Source organism: Sminthopsis crassicaudata, chromosome 3, assembly GCF_048593235.1.
Source record: "Sminthopsis crassicaudata isolate SCR6 chromosome 3, ASM4859323v1, whole genome shotgun sequence".
Taxonomy (NCBI): Eukaryota; Metazoa; Chordata; class Mammalia; order Dasyuromorphia; family Dasyuridae; genus Sminthopsis; species Sminthopsis crassicaudata.
Window position 1 is genome coordinate 96,170,888 of NC_133619.1, and position 19,787 is coordinate 96,190,674.

Genomic DNA, 19,787 nt, shown 5'->3' on the forward strand with positions numbered 1-19,787 from the left:
GAGCTGTGTGCATTTGTTTTCATTAAATGGATAACTGTGTGCTCTTTAGCCTGGTATTTATTCTTACTCTAGTCCTTCATGGGTATACAAAGTAGCTTTTATTTATTCATAAAATAAAATTGTTTTTATGCAGATTAGCAGTGTTGCAGAACAGCAATTTAGCAGCCTTCTTGCATGAGTGCTCCGTATTAGAAATCTAAGATGGCCTTTTTTCCCCCAGAAGGGTTGATAGTACTCTTCTGTTTATTTTTTTAAGTCATCTTCTTTGAGATACACTTTAATAGGTTTAATTTCTAGAAGACAAAACTGAGAGATAAAATTGCAGTGATGATGTCAAATAAGCAACAGGTTCATGGCAATACATTTAGTATCACTTGTAACCCCCAAATACATAATGATTTATATAAAACAAATTTAAGTCTGATTGTGGTAGGATATTATCATAATGATGATGGTAATGAATACTATTTGTATAGAGTCCTTAGTTTTGATCTATGTATGTGTGTGTGCATATGTATTTTGTTAATACACGCAAACATATATCTTTCTACCACATAATATCATATATTTTATTATTTCATTTAAGAAATGAGCAAATTGATATTTAAAAGGACTAACTAGCTTTCTTATGGTCAAATAGCTAGTAACTCAGGCGAGATTTGAAAACAGGTATTCAATACTCTATGTTCAGTATGCAATGCACTTTACAATGTTGTCTTTCATAGCTAATGCATACATATAGATATGCACATAGTTATCCATGCATAAATATGCACATGTAAATTTACTTATTTGAACATGTGTATATATATTTATACGTGTGTGCATGTTTTACCTATCTTTTACTTTGGATAGCTTCTACCTTGTGTATTAACAGGCACAATATTGAAGTATGATTGTTTCTGAACATTTGTTAATGTAATTTGGATTGTATATCAATAACTTTGGAATAGTAGTATAAAATATTGCCTTCTTTCTTTTAAATTATTACAAAATTCTGAGATTTTTTTATCACTTAAGTAAATGTATGCATTTTAAAATTGTTTCTAATCTATATTTTCACTGGTCTTTCTCATACTTAACCATATCAATTGATGCTGATTCTGCATCCAGTGAAAATAAACAAACATTAATTTAATAAAGCAATAGATCTAGGGTCACATTCCCAAATCCAATTTAAAAACCTTATTGTATGTACTGTTTCATGATTTATTTTTAAAGTTTCCTTAGTTTTTTTTTTCAAAACTATATATCACAGATCCACATAACTATTGTAATTTGTATGGATGACATATATAGATGTTAACCTTCAACTTCAAGGCTGTATAAATATAATGCCAATATAATTTAGCAAAATTATTACGAATCAGGTGTATATTGGCATGCATGTATAACATGTATAACATTGGCATTGTACATGTATAACCTAAAATCATATACACATTACATATGCATATGTGTGGGCATATATACACTCATATATACACATATATATAGTCATATCTGTATTTATATAAATGGATGCATATATATATTTCATAAGGAATTTATTTTATATATTCATGAAACACATGCAGCTGACGTCATTTTGATACATTACATAGCTATGCCACTTACTGCATAGATTATTGTTGAATGAGGCATTGGAGTATTATGCCTAGAGCCCAACCATCTTCCTATTACATCTTCTCAATTCTACATATCTTCACAAGAAATGCTACATGATCTTTCATCTGTCTTTTACACCTCCCACAAAGGCAGAAGAAAATACCAGCTAACCTTTTCAGTTCAATTACTGAGAGAACAATTTGTTTTTATAATTAGAGCTCAGCAGTGATCTCTGTTTATTTCACCATTATCCAGTTCGATGTAAACAGAGCTCAATTTTGACAACTATTTAGCTCACAGCACAGAGTTAAAGTATTAAAGGATAATAGAAGACTTATTAGATTAGCTTTTGCCATGATCTTTTAGTGTCCCAGATAATTATTATCTGAGGTATAGCTGAATAGTTTGAAGTCTACATTGTTGGAATACATGAGTTTTCTTTTTGATATATAGAAATAGAAGCATTGTCTAATATATACTCAGGTGTATTGTATGAATGTTACTAGCATATTGGAGTGACTCTGGTGAGAAATCATTTTCATTTCTATGTTGCTCTTTTTTTTCCCTGCCAAAAATAAAAAGGTGAAAGGTTGTAACAAGTTCTTGACTTCTCCAGAAATTATTTGCTTAGCCATCTTTGTAATCCTAATTACCAGTCTGTCATTCTTCCTAGTACTCATTTGAACTCTGCTGCAGTCCCTTGATCAAACTTATACATTGCATTTCATCACATTTTAGTTTTGCATTTTTAATTTGTATTGTCTCTTGAAGCATTTAGATTTCTATTCCTGATTGAGTTCTCAGTTTTACCTTCTTTTAATCATTCAGATCTACTTACTATTTTCTAATGCCAAAGCTTTAATAATTTTTGGTTGATTTTTCAAAAATCCTCCTTTTTATCTCAACTAAGCTTTAGCACATATTTTTGGTTATTGCTGTTACTTGATCACCTGAATACTTCATTATTTATTTTGTTTCATTGGTTATTTTTCATTCATGGCAAGCAGGAAATATGATAGAAATTATTTTTGGAGTTAAAGGACTTGGATTTGAATTGCCGGTCTACTGCTTACAATGGCAACTCATACCATTCTCTGGACTGGACTAAATCATCTTAGAGATCCTTTCAGTTTTAAATCTTGACTATATGATCTCCATGTTTTGTACATTTGTAACATAATTTCTCGGCTATGATTTCCCATTTCAGGAATTAAATTATTTTCTCTAGGATTAGAAGCTAGTATCTATCTATATATATCTAATAAATATATATCTATATATATCTAATAAATAATCTGAAAATTTGAAGCATTTCATCAGTTTAAATATTAAAATATTTATTTGATCTTTTCTAGCATAAACTAATTACAGCGATAGAAATTTAGTTTGTCCCTGTATCTTAATGACAAAAGAGGAATAGAAAGAAAAAATTGTATCATGCAGAATCAACCTTTTTATCCCTTTGCTGTGGATCAAGTGACATATATATTATATTCTTGATTTTTCAAAGTAAATGCCTATGTGACCTTTAGCAAATTATTTAGGCTTTTTTTTTTGGACTTTATATTCCTTATCTATAAAATGAAGTATTTGAACTATAGCATGGACATACATATTCAGATGTGTGCATAGAATTGGCCTTATAATATATCACATTCAACAATGTGGACAAATATTTAGGCCTTATTGGTCACCTGACTTGTAGAATCAACTGATTAGTAGTGTAACATGCAACGACTCTGGAATTCCTCATCAGATTTCTTTTTGGAAATCTCCATTAAAAGAGACTCTATTAATTTCTGGGGCCACCTATTCTATATAGTTTAAATTATTATTTTTTCCTTTAAATTCAGCTGAAATCTTTCATGAATTATCATTCTTTCTCCCATTACAAAATCCTTTCTTCATATCCCACATACCTCAATTCTGCCCTCTGGGGCCAAGTTAACCCTCTTTCCCCACAAAAAAGATAATCCCTATTTTACCTAAGACTCCTCCAATGTTGGTATAGGGAAAGGAACATTGTCATAGGAATCAAAAATTAACATAGCTTCTAATCCTTCCCTCATTCTCCTTGTATAGTTTTGGTCAAGTCAGTTACTCTTTCTATGCCTAAATTTCCTCATCTGCAAAATGAGGAAATGAGATTAAAATGACTGATCAGGTAGATTCCAATATTTTATTACCTGAGAAATATTTGAAGACAGCTATTATATTTCATGATGTTTCTCTTTTGTAGGTTTCAACACTTTATCTTTGGACAATAATGACAGAGGAGGATAGAAAACAAAGATAGACAACAGAAAACTAAAAAACTCATACTTTACTACTTTAAGAATTATGTCAAGAATTACTAATGTTCAGAATAAGCTGAAGTTCTTCAGCAAAGTTAAGGATGAAAAAGCTTTATTTTTATGATGTACGAATAAAAAAGAATATAAAAAAATAAAACCATTTTGCAGGGCAAATGGGGCTTGTAGTGATAGAAAGCACACAAAGTTCTTATTTCTTTTTTTTCCTAGTAAGGAGAATAATTTTTTCCCTCAAAAAGGTCAAATAAACATGACTGTCAGGTACTTGATGTCCAAGAAGAATATATATATATATATATATATGTATATATAAAGTAGATAGGAAGAGAGTACCTAGCTATCCTTGTTGAAATTAAGACATCCAATTCTGATGGGCTTTATTCTAAGATATCAATGCAACAGATCAGAGTACTATTTTCAATGATTTTTGAAAGGTCATAAAGGACACTGATGGAGATGTCACAGACTTATATAAGGGTAAATAATCTCAATTTGAGAGGGAAAATGGGAAAATGAAGTCTTCAAATAATAGGCTAATAGATTTGCATGCAATTTCTTAAAAAATTTCTACAAATAATATTGAGGATATTTAGTGAACAATTAGAAAATTAATTGTTTTACAAAATTCACAATTGTATTTCAAATATTGGATATCAAATAATTAAAATAATTGGAACAATTAAAAAAGAAAATTTAATAAAGTTTCTAGATCAGTAGAATGTCATAGACATGTACAGTTATATATGTGTGTTATATTCACATACATATATTGTTTTATATATGTATTGGCATATGTGTATGCATACATTATGTTTGTATCATTTTATGTTATATACACATAGAACAATGTTTTTATTTATACATGCAAGCTATTTTATTGTTGTATGGTATATTATATATTTGTAAATATACATTTACATATATGCATATATAAAACACATACACATGATATGTTAAACCCACTCTTATGATTTTAGCAAAGCCCTGGGAAGATATTTTACATTTTAGGAGAGATGGTTCCATGTACTTAATGAACAAGTAGACCTTAGAGTAGTCATTTATGCTTACTTATCTACTTTGAGAAGATCTACACTGGAGTGCCATGACCCTTAACTCTATTTAAAAAAAAAAAAATTTTTAATAAAAAACCTCTAAAGGTAGAAATGATATGTATTTCAGATTTGTAGAACAAAACTAGAATAGACAACTGACACTGAATTTGGAATTCAAAAATATTTTTATAGACTAAAATATTGGGCTAAATTAAGTAGATTTAATTGTGATTAAAAATTAAATATTACACTTGGATTTGTAAATAAACTGCATCATCCCTACATGGGAGAGGCTCAGCAACTAGCATATATTTGCTTAATAAATGCTAGCTGACTTACTGACCATAATTTGTTTGATAAATATATGTGGTTTTAGTGAATTACAAACTCATTATGAATGTTTACATATATATATATATATATATACATATACACACACACACACACACACACACACACATACACTGGGTAACAGACTATGTCAAGAAAGACCTCATGTAGAAAGTGGTCTTTGTTTTGATTCTTGAAGGTCAAAACTAGGGATTTTAAAAGGTAAAGATGAAGAGCAGTGAATTCTAGCACAAGGGGAACAACTAGTGCTAAGTCAGAGATCATAAATGGACTGTCATATGTAAAGAACAGGAAGAAGTTTATTTGGCTAGAACACAGAGTGTATTAAGGAAAGAAAAAAAAAACAACAAACAATAACATCAGAAAAGGAAATGTAGGACCAAGTTGTGAAGGGTCTTGGACATTAAATCCAAGAAGTGACAGGGAGCCACTGGAATTTATTGAATAGATAAATGACAAAACCAGACCTATATTTTAAGGAAATCACCTCCTATATGAGATAGTTATATGGATAATAGATTAATAGGGAAGAAACATGAGGCAGGAAGAACAATTAGGAAGACATTGTAATAATATCAAAATATAATGAATTCTGAAATAGTGCTATGGTCATATATAAAGCAATTAGGGGAATATATAAGAAATGTTGTGGAGGTGGAAATTGATTAAATTATTATGTGGAATGGGTGAGAATGAGAAATTTAAGATGATATCAGGGCTGAAATCAGGATTACTGGAAGAGTGATGGTACTCTCAATAGAAACAGGGAAATTTAGAAGAGAAGTAGCATTATGGGAGAAAATGATGAGTTGTTTTTGTTGTAAAGAACATCCACTTTAAAATTTTGTTGTAAAGAACATCCACATAAAATTTTGTTGTAAAGAACATCCACTTTAAAATGTCTTATAGGCAATTTCTTATGTAGGTCAAGAGACAGATTTCATTACACACACACACATATATATATATATATACATATATGTACATATATGAATACATACCTAGGAATTATCTGCTGGAGATAATGATTAAACTCATATTATTTGAAATTAAACTCATAACAGTTGTAAACAAAACAGAAACCTCATAGGCTGCAAGACACCAGCTATGAAGGTCGCTCTTTTCACTTTTGAACAACTTTAATTTTTAGAAGATTTTGCTTGTGTAGATCTAAAATTTGCCTCCTGCAGAACTCAGGCTGTCACTATTAATACTGTAGTTTAGATACATTTTAACAGTCAATCAACCAACAAGCATCTATTGAGCCTACCATGTACTAAACCCTTTTCTATGTGTTGGGTATATAATTTGAACATTAATTAATTAATTAATTAGGTTCATATCCTTAAAAAAATCCTTTGTGGACCAACTTGGAAATGTTTCACTTTTCACATGTAGATTTAAAAATCATTGTCCTCATAACAGCCCTGGGTAGTAAGCCATATTATTATTTCCATTCACAGATGAGGAAAACAATATTCAGAAAAGATTTACTTACCAAAATCACATAGCTAATAAGAAATGACAGAATTAGGTTGCAAAATCATTCCTTAGAACTAACTCGCAATTTTCATAGTAGTATTTCTATTAGATAATGTGGTCTGATACACAAATAATAGATTTGCGAACAAACCTTAGAACCTAACCCCATTTCCAATTTGAGAACAAATAGTAAGACTGTGAATGGGTATTGTATCATCTATTAAATTTTTTGAAGGGCATGGACAGTGTATTTTATGTGGTAGTTGTGATATAAATTCTACTTATATTCTTAATTATTATTTCTGCTTGGATGAAGAAAATTCTCCCTACTAAAGAATAATGGTATCACAGCCTGATATGGATTTGAAGCCTGACTGTTGGCTTGGGAAAATTCATTTCATCTTTACTAGGCTTTAGTTTAGTTTAATTTTTTTTTTTTTAAATCTCGAAAATGAGAATTTTGGACTTCCACCGTACTAAAAGGTGGCTTTCATTTCTACATTATATAGGAAGAAGATTTGCCATTTCTTTCTTCTCCCTTTTCTGTTTAAAGGTGGGAAAACCCAGATAGAAATTGTCAGACAATCATTATGCTCGAGCTGGATAGATATTTTTATACTCTTGGATACCTGTCCTCTGATTTCATACCTAAGCCTGAATAGTCTCTGTGATTTAATCACAACGTAGTCTGGAGCTGTCAGTGTGCCATTTTGTTTTGACATTAAAATGAAAAGGTTTAAATTCTTTTTTTCCCTTCCCTGTAGCCATAGTCAAAGATAATGATGATTACATGGCTTATTATGCCTTCATGATGTTTTTTGCAGGCATTACAAAGTCTGCTCAACAAAGTGCTCTAATATGAAAGGAAAATTTTGTGGAAAATTTAATACAGATCATGGCTTTTTCTCTTTGATCATAATTCTGATAATGTGAATCATTAAAAAAAATCGATTTCAGTATCTTTTTCCAGGTCAACATAATGAGTAATGGGCTAAATGTCAGGAAAAATTAAATTAAATAGCTGTGTAATTCTCTATAGAGGAGCCTGCTTAGCTGAATAGAATTCCCACCAGGAAACCTTGAAATCTAAGATATGTGCACAGGGCTTGGAAGAGGTTATTTGAAGCTAAGTGAGCAGGGTGTAATTTGCTATGCTACCATACAGTATGCATTGCTTTCTCATTCAAAGAAACTGCAATAATAGGGCAGAGACCATGCCATAAACAATATCACAGTTGTATCCAATAGTTTCATGCATTTGTATTGAAGATACCATTGTCATTTTTTACACATCGTTAGGTTCAATAGCCTTGCTACAACTTATAACCTGGTTGGATCAACTCCAAGGCTCCGCATTTTCTGGGCACACATGAGTGCTCAATAACTACCTGTGTACTGACATGTGGCAGCTTGTACAATGTAGATTTCTTTCAGTCTTCTTGGGTTGGTCCAAAATAAACCTCCTGTATAGGTTGTTTCAAATCCTTTTTAATGTTCTTTGACATTTCCACTCTACTCTTTCTGCTATTTTCTTCTCAAAATAGGAAAAGGTTGCTTAGAAAAGCAGGGCATTGAATATTCAAATATTTTTAGACACAGAATTCAAAAAAGCTATATCACATATTAAAGAACCCAAAACACAATAATATTGTTTTTCATAGAAGTTAAATTTACATTTCAAAAGACATGTCTATATTAATAATGCACATACTCAATTTCACAGTTTGCTTTGGCAAAACAATGTTATGGTCTTAAAGAAAAATTTTCTCCACATTTTGTTCTCTTTCATTTATGATAAACAAAGTTAACTACTTCCTCATAAATTTATTGAGGGAAAATATATTTTAAAAAACATTTTTGGTTGTCCAATCTTCTATGAAAAGAAAACATTTCATAACCCTTGGCTCCTTTTTATAAATATTATTTCCAGTATGATGACATTAAGCTTTTGAAATACAGTACTGCTTTTTTGGAGCAAATATTGAGAACTAGGACTGACACTTTTATTTTAAACCAATCAGTTTTATTAAGATTTTACTCTGTGTTTTGAAAGGAAGGTTTGCCATACATTCTATTCACATAAATATAAGTGTAGCTGGACCTATTTAATTCCATTTTCCAGTTATAATTTACTAAACTTTCCCTTTTTTCATGTTGGAGTTTTTTTGTTTGGAGAAAATATAATAAATTTGAGGCATGACAAATGGACATATGCTAAATGATAGAAACAAAAGTTACAGAATTAAATTTTTGTTCAACTTTTTTAAACACAAAAATCATAATTTGATGACATAAGATATTATTAGTATAGCATGCTTTACCTTTGATAATGATTCTTAATAACTCAAGCAAAGAAAAACTCTTAAATATAATGAATCTATTTATATTTCTATTGTGAAAGCTATTGAATTGCTTTAAATAAATTATAAATTTAAGTATTTCATAGGAATATATAGAAAATTAATACTTTCATGTACTGAAAGCCATAATGAAGCACAAGATCTTATTTGAGCTATTTATTACATTGCTTAACTCTAAGACAATTGGGCAAAAATTCTAAATATCTCTTCTATGTTTGAAATTTCATAATTTTTTGTAATGCCTGCAATATGTAAATGAGAATGTTTACTGCTAACATTTACTGCCTCCCTTTATATTTCTTATTCTTTGGCCAAATCATATCTTCCCTATGTCCTTCACTGCTTATACATAATCATACCACTGTTCACATCATTCCCTATTCTTTAAACATTTTCACTTTACATTTTTGTATTGGAATCTGATCTTTCCAAGTACAACTCAAATGCTGCCTCTTTCATCAAGCTTACCTTAACAATCCCTTGGAGAAAGTGATTCTACCCCTCTTTCAAATGTTTATAACATTGCTTATATCTCTCTTAAACACTTGCACTTTTTATATTATATTTTGTGGGCATGTGAATGTTGCTTCCTTCTATAAGATGCTCCTTGAAATAAAAGGCTATTTCTTATTCATAACCTTATATGTTTTGGTACCTAGTACATAGTTTTGCATATAATAAATATTGAGTAATTTTTATCCAAGTAGAATTAAATTTTATAATAATTTGATACTCTTAAAGCTGATTTTACTGATTGAATCAAAATGTGATTTTAATAATTTTCTACTTGATTCCACTCAGATGAAAATGTCCATTTTCTGTCCCAAATGGGTGACATTGTGACTGAGCTAAACTGAGCACAAATATATGATTCTTTCCTCCTCCTTCCCCAAATTTAGACATTGACCCCATTTTGATCTTTAGCTATAAAACATTTATATAAATGCATGTAAAACATGCTTTAGTGTGTGCATGTATGCATATATACACTAATGCAATATGTTAATGCATTTACAACACACATGTACATATATACACATGTATTCACACATACATGAACATACATGCCCAAATCAAAGTCATATGATATTCTGTTTCCATAATGGTAATCTATTTCAACTGTAAAATAAGTAGTAAGGATATAAGCAAAGCTTACTTTAGAAATAAATATAAATATTAAAATTTATAGTTTGTATAATTGCCTGACAATTTATTGTGAGAGACTGCATAAACTGAAACTCTGCATATTACATTTAAAATATTATTTTATACAAAACAAACCTATTTCAGGATGAAAAGAGAACCCCTATTGGTCTTCAGAGCATAAACTTGAAGAGCTATTAATTTATAACCCTATGAAGCAAATACTCCATTTTAAATTATTCAATATGATTTGAATCCATCGTGCATAAAATAATTTGTGTTCCACTGGCTGATCTTGTCAAGGTATTTATTAAGCTTTGTAGTCAACATCTATTTTGCTAACATATGTTTTTATCAAACCATACCAGGCTTTCTTCATTTAAGATCCATGAAAAGGAAGACTGGATTTGTATTATCTATTTCATCTAAAATCTCTTTCTCAGTATCAACTTTCTAATTTGACTTTTTGCCCTTTTTAAGTTTCTTTTATGACTTTCTGGGGTTCTTGAGCTTAAGTTTTGTCACATGATAATTTATATTGTTTTTATTGGAATGAGACTACCCTGTACCAGGAGATGAAAGGCTAATAGGCATCACAAGCTTCTAGTTATATTGTGGGAAAGGAATTATTTAGAGATCTTCTATGCCTGTTTGAAACCTATACTCTCAGATATAGTAGTAGAAGGGAACTTAAAGATCAATTTGTCAGCTCCCCTCCTTTACATTTCATAGAATCTTAGATTTCGGACCTAGAAGAAACCTTAGACATTATCTAATTCATTTTTTTTTTAATTAAAAAAAAAAAACAAAACTAAGACCCATAGAGGTATAAGTGACTTCTGTAAGATCAGACACCTAGTAAATTGGAAAAATGGATTTTAAATTCACATCTTGTGATTCAAATTTCAGCCCTATATTTTGTAAACTGAATGTAAAATTGCATTTAATGAAATTCATAAACAAATGAAATGTTCCAAAATGAGAAGTATTTAATAAAAAAAATGTGAGTATAGAAGGATATTATTCTAAAGGTAGCAAAACCAAAGAGAGTCTGCTTGAAAGAGTGAGTCTAAATACTGAAGACTAAGGTCTCTCTTACCTTAAGTACTTTTAGCAAGAGCTGCAGCATCACTTGAGAATATTTATCTAAATGTGGCAACAATGTGACTCACAGTTTAATTCTTTTGCTTCAATTTGACAAATATTCTGTATTTTTCTCCTTTCCATTGTTCTGAATATCATAATAGGTGTCTTATAAACATGTGCACAAGCCAGACTTATTTTCAGGTGTTTCCATCTGTTGTGGGAGTACACTTTAAGAATAGGAGAGAAACAGACAGAAATTAAATAGGAAGCCAGGAAAAAAAAAATGACAGAAACATCTGCAGGGCAACAGTGTGAAGAAATGTTTAAGCTGCCTATTATTAAGTAATCAACCTGTTTTATAATGGAATTTTACATAATTACATTTCAGGGGAGGGGGAACAACAGATGCCGAATAAAAATTGAAAATAAGTTAATGAAACTTTAAAAGGGAAACAATACTTGTTTATGACTACCTTTTTTTTGAGAGGGCAGAGCAAGAATGTTAGATAGTAATCTTTTTTTTTTTTTTTCCTTTCACATCCATTTTTTTTTTCTCCTAAAGTCTCTAAAATACACTTAACATGTTCTGATATCCAACTTGTGCAGAGACTTAATTAAACAAGTTGCATATTGGCTATGTGGCTTATGTTCAATAAATTCACTAAACTATAGTGAGAGTAAATATGGAATAGTTGCTATAGAAGTAGCCTTGACCCTGGTTAGAATCCTGACCCTAACAGATAACTAGTGAACATGAGCAAGACGTTCATCTCTCAAAGACTTTAAGATTTCAGAGGAATATCTGGATTGAATTCTATTGCTATCTCTTATCATGTATATGAAGCTGATGCACACACAGCACTCAATAAAAGAGGAGATAATTTCTTAAACTAAGGAAAAATCAAAATGAATTCACTATCATTCTAAAAGTAGTAATTTATCCTTGGTGATATTGAAATCTAGAGCTGCTTATCTTAAATGCCTTTAGCAAGAACTACAACAAAACTACAGAACATGAATTTGAATGTGATATGTAGGGTTAGCAGATGCATTATTTTCATTTAGTTTGAATTGAAATATCCCAGAAAGGAATCATTCAGATAGTAAGGATATGTCTCATGATTCTATGAGAATATAGTACCATATCTTTTGGGATCAATAAAAATAGTAATATTAAAATGGAGACTAGGTTAAAGGAAGACCTTATAATTGGGCTGGACCCTTTTCTCCAACTTGATTTTTTTTTCTATTTGTTAACTAAAAATATTTTATTTTTCAAGCATTCCCGACTTTGCTTTCCTTTGCTATCCTCACCCTACACACCATCACAAGTAGACTTCAGTCTGTTGATCTGCTTCTGCCAGGTGAGCAAATACTTCATCTGCTAGCTATCTTCTCTTGTAAACAGAATGTTACATTTTAGATGATAAAACTTATATATACATGAGTATATATAAATATATTTAAAATTCATGACTGGTAGATGATTATTTCTCTGTGGTCTTATAAATAACATGATAATTTTGGGAAAAAAATAAAGAACAATAAGTTCAAAATGTGCATTATTTTCCAGATCAAGTTACTGGAATTTTCAGCTGAATAATCCTAAAATTAAATCAGTTTATTATATTTATTTTGTGAACCATTAGTGTTTGGCAAAGTGTCGTCTTCAAAGTAGAGGTTGGGTGGCTGGAGAAAAAAATAATGATATGTAAACTCTTGTATACAATTTTATCTAAATGTATTTATTCTAATCTTTCCAGTTAATGAATTATCAGAGAATATGAGTAATTCTAAAGTTACCATAGTTACATCTGCAAACCCACTCTACTAATAATCTTATAGTATTTTGTTTTGTTTTGTTTTGTTTTACATGTATTAAGAAATTGATGAAACCAGTTTAAAAAAAAACAAAACTTTTTTTTTTTTTTTTTCCCTAAGGGAAAAATAGCTAAACTTGGCAGGGAAGCCATTGTCCATCCCTTTCCTTTATGTTTTAAGTTAGATGTAGAATAGAATCCATGATTTAGAAGTTGAACGTCAACGTGACATAGTTCATCTTAAAGTTCACCTTTTTCTGTTTTGTAGAGCTAATCATCTTTTGCACCATATGACATTCTGTATCTTATAACTTTTATTAAAATGGTAGTTTGGTGAATATATTGTCTACACTTGCTCCCAATTTCTGAATGGAGATGTTATCAATTTGCATTTGTCCTCCAAAGAAATAGATTGCAATCCCGGATGAAATTATTCCCATCCCATTTTAAATTACACAAAAATTTTTGAAGTCAGAAGCAGAAATAAACTACTTATTGGAATAAAGAAAATTATTGCTGCAAAAATCATAGAAAACTTTTGAGTTTTTAATAGGTCATTATTTGAATCCAATAATTGAATAAATCAAGCAACTTTGGAAACTGCTTTAACTCTTTGTCACTACTAGGTTATTGATTTTGTGAATTATGGTAGGAAAATATAATGAAATGTTAAATATTCTTTTTATTTTCATTATCTATGCTTCTATGATATAGAAAAAACAAGGTTTTCTCACACTGGAAGACACATGGGAAGTAAGTTTGCTTTCTGGGTTATTTGATGTATTCTGAAAAAAAAATATTATTTTGTGTTGAAGAAAAGGATGACATCATTTTAGTAGTTGTTGCAATACTTGAAATCCCTGCATACAAATCCAGAACTCTAAAAATCCTTGTTTTGGTATCAGCAACTCCAGAGTGAGGCAACCATCCTCTGCCAATGTAAATTGGCATTTTTTATGAAACTGAGATTTTAGAGAATTGTCTAGATCACTAAGAGTTCAAATGAATTGCACGGAGTTACAAAGCTAATGTGTGTCAGCCAAAATTTGATAAACTATAAATGGAAATGAAATAACTTCCCCACATGAGCATTACTTAAAATCATTTTAAGCATTCTAATCTGGTAAACATTAACTTTGAAGGAAGAAGTAATCATTGCATATGCTTGTTTTTAAAAAATGATTTAGGAGAGAGAGGCTTAATATTTTAAAATATGTTTCAAAATATATGTTATGATAATCCTAAGTATAAATGTTTGAAATTCAAAAATCATTTAAATATTTGGAGATAAGAGAACTTGTAAGATTGAAAAAAAGAAAAAAAGTCACGTGAATGGACAACACATTTATTGTCTTGTTTAAAAAGTAATTAATGCTTTTCTAGTTTGAATTTTTGTTAGTTCTTATGTTCTATAAGTTTTATCAGTTTAGACAATTTTTTCACACACATATACTCACAACTGCTCTTAAGTGAGGCTGTTATGTGATAAGCTAAGCAAGCATGGAATTGTGTTTGAGCACAGGGAAAACCAATGTGTTGAAAGATGGTTTGGGCTTTTATTGCAACCAGTAAATGTTTTTAAGAAGTTATTAACCTTAAGCAGGGCAGTTTTATGCCTTGCTTAATTGTAAAATATACATTTAAATTATTTATATATCAGGATTATAAAATTTAAAAATCACTTTGGATATAAATGAAAGTTACCCTAAAGCTCTCTGTCTTTCAGAATTCCCTTGTTTTCTCATTGGTTAATTCATCAGTGTTTTATCCCCAGTACATAAGATCTTTTTTCTTTTCTTTTTTTTCAAAGTAGCACTTGAATTACTTTATGAGACATAAATAAACCTGCATGCTAAATATATCCATAAGTTGGAGGAGATGCTACATATTTATTTAGATGCTTATTTCTATAATACATCTTTTATATTATCATACAGCATTTTGTATAGTAATATATATAATTTGAGAATTAACTATAAGTTTATGTCCCACCCAGACCAATTATTAACTTGATAATTTTTTTTTTCTGGACCACATTTGCAGCAATCAAAACATCTTGATTCATATAATAGCATTTTGTTGGACAATTTTTTTTAGGGTGGAGATATATTAAGAACTCATTAATTCATATAATAACCCACCAAATATTTTATCAGATATCTCTTAATTCAAGATTACTTTAAGATTTATATATATAAACTAAATAATGGATTTCAATAGTTATGACTAATGTTAACTAAATAACTTGAAATATGGGATGATGACAAATTAACTTGTCATAAGAAATTTTAGATCAGCTTAATTTTTTAAGGATTTTTTATTCTTGGAAAAATGATTCTGATATAGCTAGCTCCTCAGGGCAGAGACCTCATTATCCCAATTAGAAATACATAGAGATTGCCATATATATTTAGCTTCCATGTATAATTATGGCATGAATAAAGAAATCTCAGAATACAGTCATTAAACCTCTGGTATTTTTCTGAAGATTAAAATATTATGCAGTTTCCCTAAGCATGTATGTACAGAATCTCAGCCCTATTGTTCCAGTATATAATTGTCAAGTATCTCTTTTTTTGTTGTAGTTTCTAGAATTTATAGTTTCTATAGTCTAGTTTCTAGTTAAGCCTTTCCCCCCCAAGAATCCAGGGATTTAGGTCTCATTCCTCCCTCTCAAACAACATTAAATTTTGGCTATTCAGTCCTGTTTATCTGAAGTGATAATTACATCAGTACCATAGCCATAAAATAAAATCTATGGAAATTACAACAAACTGAAATGATTAAAATGAGAGAGGAAAGGGCTTAGAATTGTCTAAAATGACTGGCGTGAATGTGCTACAATGTAATGAAACTATCCTGATTTTTTTCTTAATGCACAGAAGCTAGAGACAATGGTGAAAATAGATAAGAAAGGCAAAATATAGCATGGTCTTGCAATATCAAAAGGAATAAGTCTGAGAATCAGCTCAGACTAACAAAAATGATATATCAGGAAAAAGAGAAGGATCCTAGCAGAGATAGAATTATTAGTAAGGGTAGTCAGACTGAAAAGAATGCACATGAGATGGAAGTAGAACTATTCATCTCTTTTTTCCATCCATTTTCTCTGCCAAGGAGACTGATATTTGGATAGGAATTTATAAGCCAAGATAATTAATGAGATGCTTAGAGAGAACCTAGCTATCCTTGATGAATTCAATCACTAGGCCCAGGTGGACAAATCCCAGGATACTAAAAGTATTGGCAGATGAGATTGCTGGGCCTCTATCCATGATCCTTGAAAGATCATGGGTGGAAAAAAAAGAATTGTAATGAGAATCAGTAGGAATAAATGTACTTTTTTTTTTTTAAAAAGATAATCAGGTTCAGACTACATATAACTCCTTGTAAAATATCAGTTCTTATTATTATTAAAGGAAGTAAGTGAATAAGATAAATAGTAAAGACAAAAAGTTAATATGGCTTTACTGAAAATAGGTCATACCAAGTTAACTTCATTTCTTTTGGAGATGGGGTTAGTAGGTATTTAGGTGAAAGGAATGCTGAAGCTATAGGTTACCTATAGTATAACACAATTTTTAATGGTATTCTTGTGGACAGCATGTATTGATATGGGTCATACCATTGGCTGAATAGCTAGATCCAAAGAATACTTATTTGGTTCAGTACATTTGTAAAGAAATCTGGTATAGTATTCGAAGGTTCTATTATTGTCACTCTTTCATTTAACATTTAGAACAACATTTAAGACATTGATGTCATGTTCATCAATTTTTTTTAGATTAGACAAACTTGGATTTAACTGGCATACTGGTTATAAGGCTTCCAAACAACCACATGACTGAGACTAATAAAGATAATCAGAATAAATGTGAAGCCCCATATTCACTTTTAGAAATGAATCTTCACAAATACATAATGGAGGACATAATTAGGTAGCAATTTAAAAAATCTGTGGTTTTGGTGCATATTCAAATGAGTCAGCAATAAAATAAGGTCATGAAAAAGCTAATACAACATTAAATGGCTTTGAGAGACATGGTAATAAAACCAAGAAGATGAGGATGGTCTTGCCAGACTCTGCCCTAGTGTGAAATATTTTATATTCAGTTCTAGAAACTAAATTTTAGGAAGGATTACATTTAGAAAGTTTTCAGAGGAAAAGAACTGGAACTAAGAAGACCTTGTATAACATACATATATAGATTTGATTAAAGAAACTTACATTACTTTCATGAAAAAAAAACCAAGTTTGACAGGAATCATTATATTATCTTGAAGTTTTATTAAGGGGAAGGAAATGAACATTTATGTCCTATCTACTATATACCAAGCACTATGCTAAATACCTTACAAGTATTAACTAATTTTGTCATCACTATAACCCTAATAGGTAAGTGCTACAATTATTTCAATTTTACAATTGAGGGAACTGAGATAAAAGAGGGTAAAAGTGACTTTTCTAGTGTCACACAGCTAGAAAGTGTCTGAATTTGGATTTGAATTCAGCTCTTGCTGCCTCTAGACCTAGAGCTCTATCCATTGTGTTTCCTAGCTATTTGTTATTAGAGAGAGATTCTAGATGAAATGGGTAGAAGTTGTAAAGAGGTAGATTTAGGGTCACCCTAAAGAAAAAAACTTACTAATAATTATTTTTATCCCAAACAGGAAAGGTTCTCTTTGAAAAGGTCAAACAGAGAATACCAATTATGTTCAAGGAAATCTTTCTTTTAGAGAATTAAATATATTTCATATAAATGGCTTTTGTTGGTCCCATATGAGAAAAGATAGTTATCTTAACAGCACTTCACACATAGTAGGCTTAAAAATCTTCACATTTAAAACTTAAAAGTAAGGAGAATAAGCTTTAGAGAAGTGTTTTTAAAAAATTGGGGGGATAATTCAGTATTTATTTAGTCTAGGATTAGAATTCATTTCCTTTTGTTCCTGGGACCCTGCATCAAATTTTTTTCTAAGGATGACAAAATGGTTTAAAAACGTTTTTTTTAAGTTAATGAATTAATCAATGGTTATTTATTGAACTTCTAATATAAATAAGATTATATTCCATGGAAAGTAAAGACAAATATAATATGGTATCATTGCCCTAAGTAAAGCTTAGTTGGAAATATAAACATGTAGCTTAACAGATGAGTAGCAGTTTTGTTAGAGATTTAAAACTTGTATATTCATCTATCATTGTGAAGCCAGATAAGTAGCTTAGACAACAATACCAATAAGGAGTCATAAGGAGTCAAGATATGAACTTCAACTTAATCTTGAAGGCTAGCTAGAAGTTAAAATTAATGGAAGATAATTACATTTTATTTCAGGAAAACTGTGAAGAAAGGCCCAGCTCTAGAAGTACAGAAGCAGTAATTATTCTAAGTTTTACTGAAGCAAAAGATTGATGGTGGAAATGAATGAATAAAAAAATTGGAAAGATAATTGGGAATGTATTGTGGAAAGTTTTGAAACCTTGAAAGAAAGGGATTTTGGATTAATTTAGTAGCATTGGTTAACAATTAAATATTTGTTAATATGGGCATTAAAGGAATAGAAATACTGACTCATTATTTAACTTTTCAACCATAATATAGACCTGAAAATTACAATTAGATAGAAAAGAGTTTGAAAGTAGAATCGTTAAATATTAAATAATAAAATGCTTAAAACTTTCTGTGAAAACTTTTGACATAAGTCATGTTTTTGGTCTAAAATGAAAAATGGACTTAAATTATTTATGTTTATATTTGTGCTGTTTTTCTCTACTCTTCACATATTATCAGTTTTGTTTAATATCAGTTTTTGTTTAATACAAAAAAACCCCTAATTTGTATTAGCTTTCAGCAATCAACTTTGGTATCTGTTTTTTTTTTAATTAAACATCTTTTATTTTATTCTTTTCAATTTAACAAGTATTTAGCAAAGGGCATGGCACAGAGTATATGTTTAATAAGTGCTTATTCCCATTTATTAAACACCTAATGTATAAAACACTGCTAGTTGTTGGAGAATCTGTGACTTCATTGATTTAGAGATCTCCCAGATAAGCAAATTCCCTCTACCAGTATAGGTGAATAGATTCTCTGCAATGTTCAGCTCCAATACTAGGAGCACTGAGAGATTGTTAACTTAGGATCACAGAACTTTCAAGTATCAAAGGTGGGGCATGAATACAGATCTTTCTGTCTTTGGAATGAGTCCATTCTCTCATTCTAAGTCTCTACCTCACATACTGTGCTATGAAAACTCTAGGTCTTAAGGCTAAGAAAACAAAAATGAGACAATTTTTACAAAGGAAGCTTACATTCTCCTGGGAGTGTGGCATAACAGAAATAATACAATACATTGAGAGACATTTGAATATGAAAAAAAGTCATACATTGTATAAAATAAATGCAAAGTGACTTGGGGAAAAGGGCAACTAAATTTTTGTAACAGATGGCAACTGACTAGAGACTGGATAGAAGTTATAAGTTCCAACAGGTGCTTTCTACTTCATGTACCAATGATAGGAGTTGGAAGAACACACATAGAAAGAGTGCTTTATGTAAGGTGAATTCTAGA

General features: G+C 30.2%; 1 protein-coding gene and 1 long non-coding RNA gene across 5 annotated transcripts in view; one reads left to right on the top strand and one right to left on the bottom strand.

The window, feature by feature from the left end:
- PCDH17 (protocadherin 17) overlaps positions 1 to 19,787 on the top strand; it is a 119,318-nt gene that overhangs the window by 82,046 nt on the left and 17,485 nt on the right. For 2 of the 4 annotated variants that reach the window (XM_074299209.1, XM_074299210.1), the window contains one exon: positions 12,675 to 12,758. The exons of the other annotated variants lie outside the window; for them this stretch is intronic. In XM_074299209.1, coding sequence (XP_074155310.1) covers positions 12,675 to 12,758 — 84 coding nt within the window. The remainder of the gene's footprint in view (positions 1 to 12,674; positions 12,759 to 19,787) is intronic. 4 annotated transcript variants of the gene reach the window in all.
- The window catches only part of LOC141560658 (uncharacterized), a 140,781-nt gene that overhangs the window by 56,643 nt on the left and 64,351 nt on the right, over positions 1 to 19,787 (bottom strand). The window lies entirely within an intron of this gene.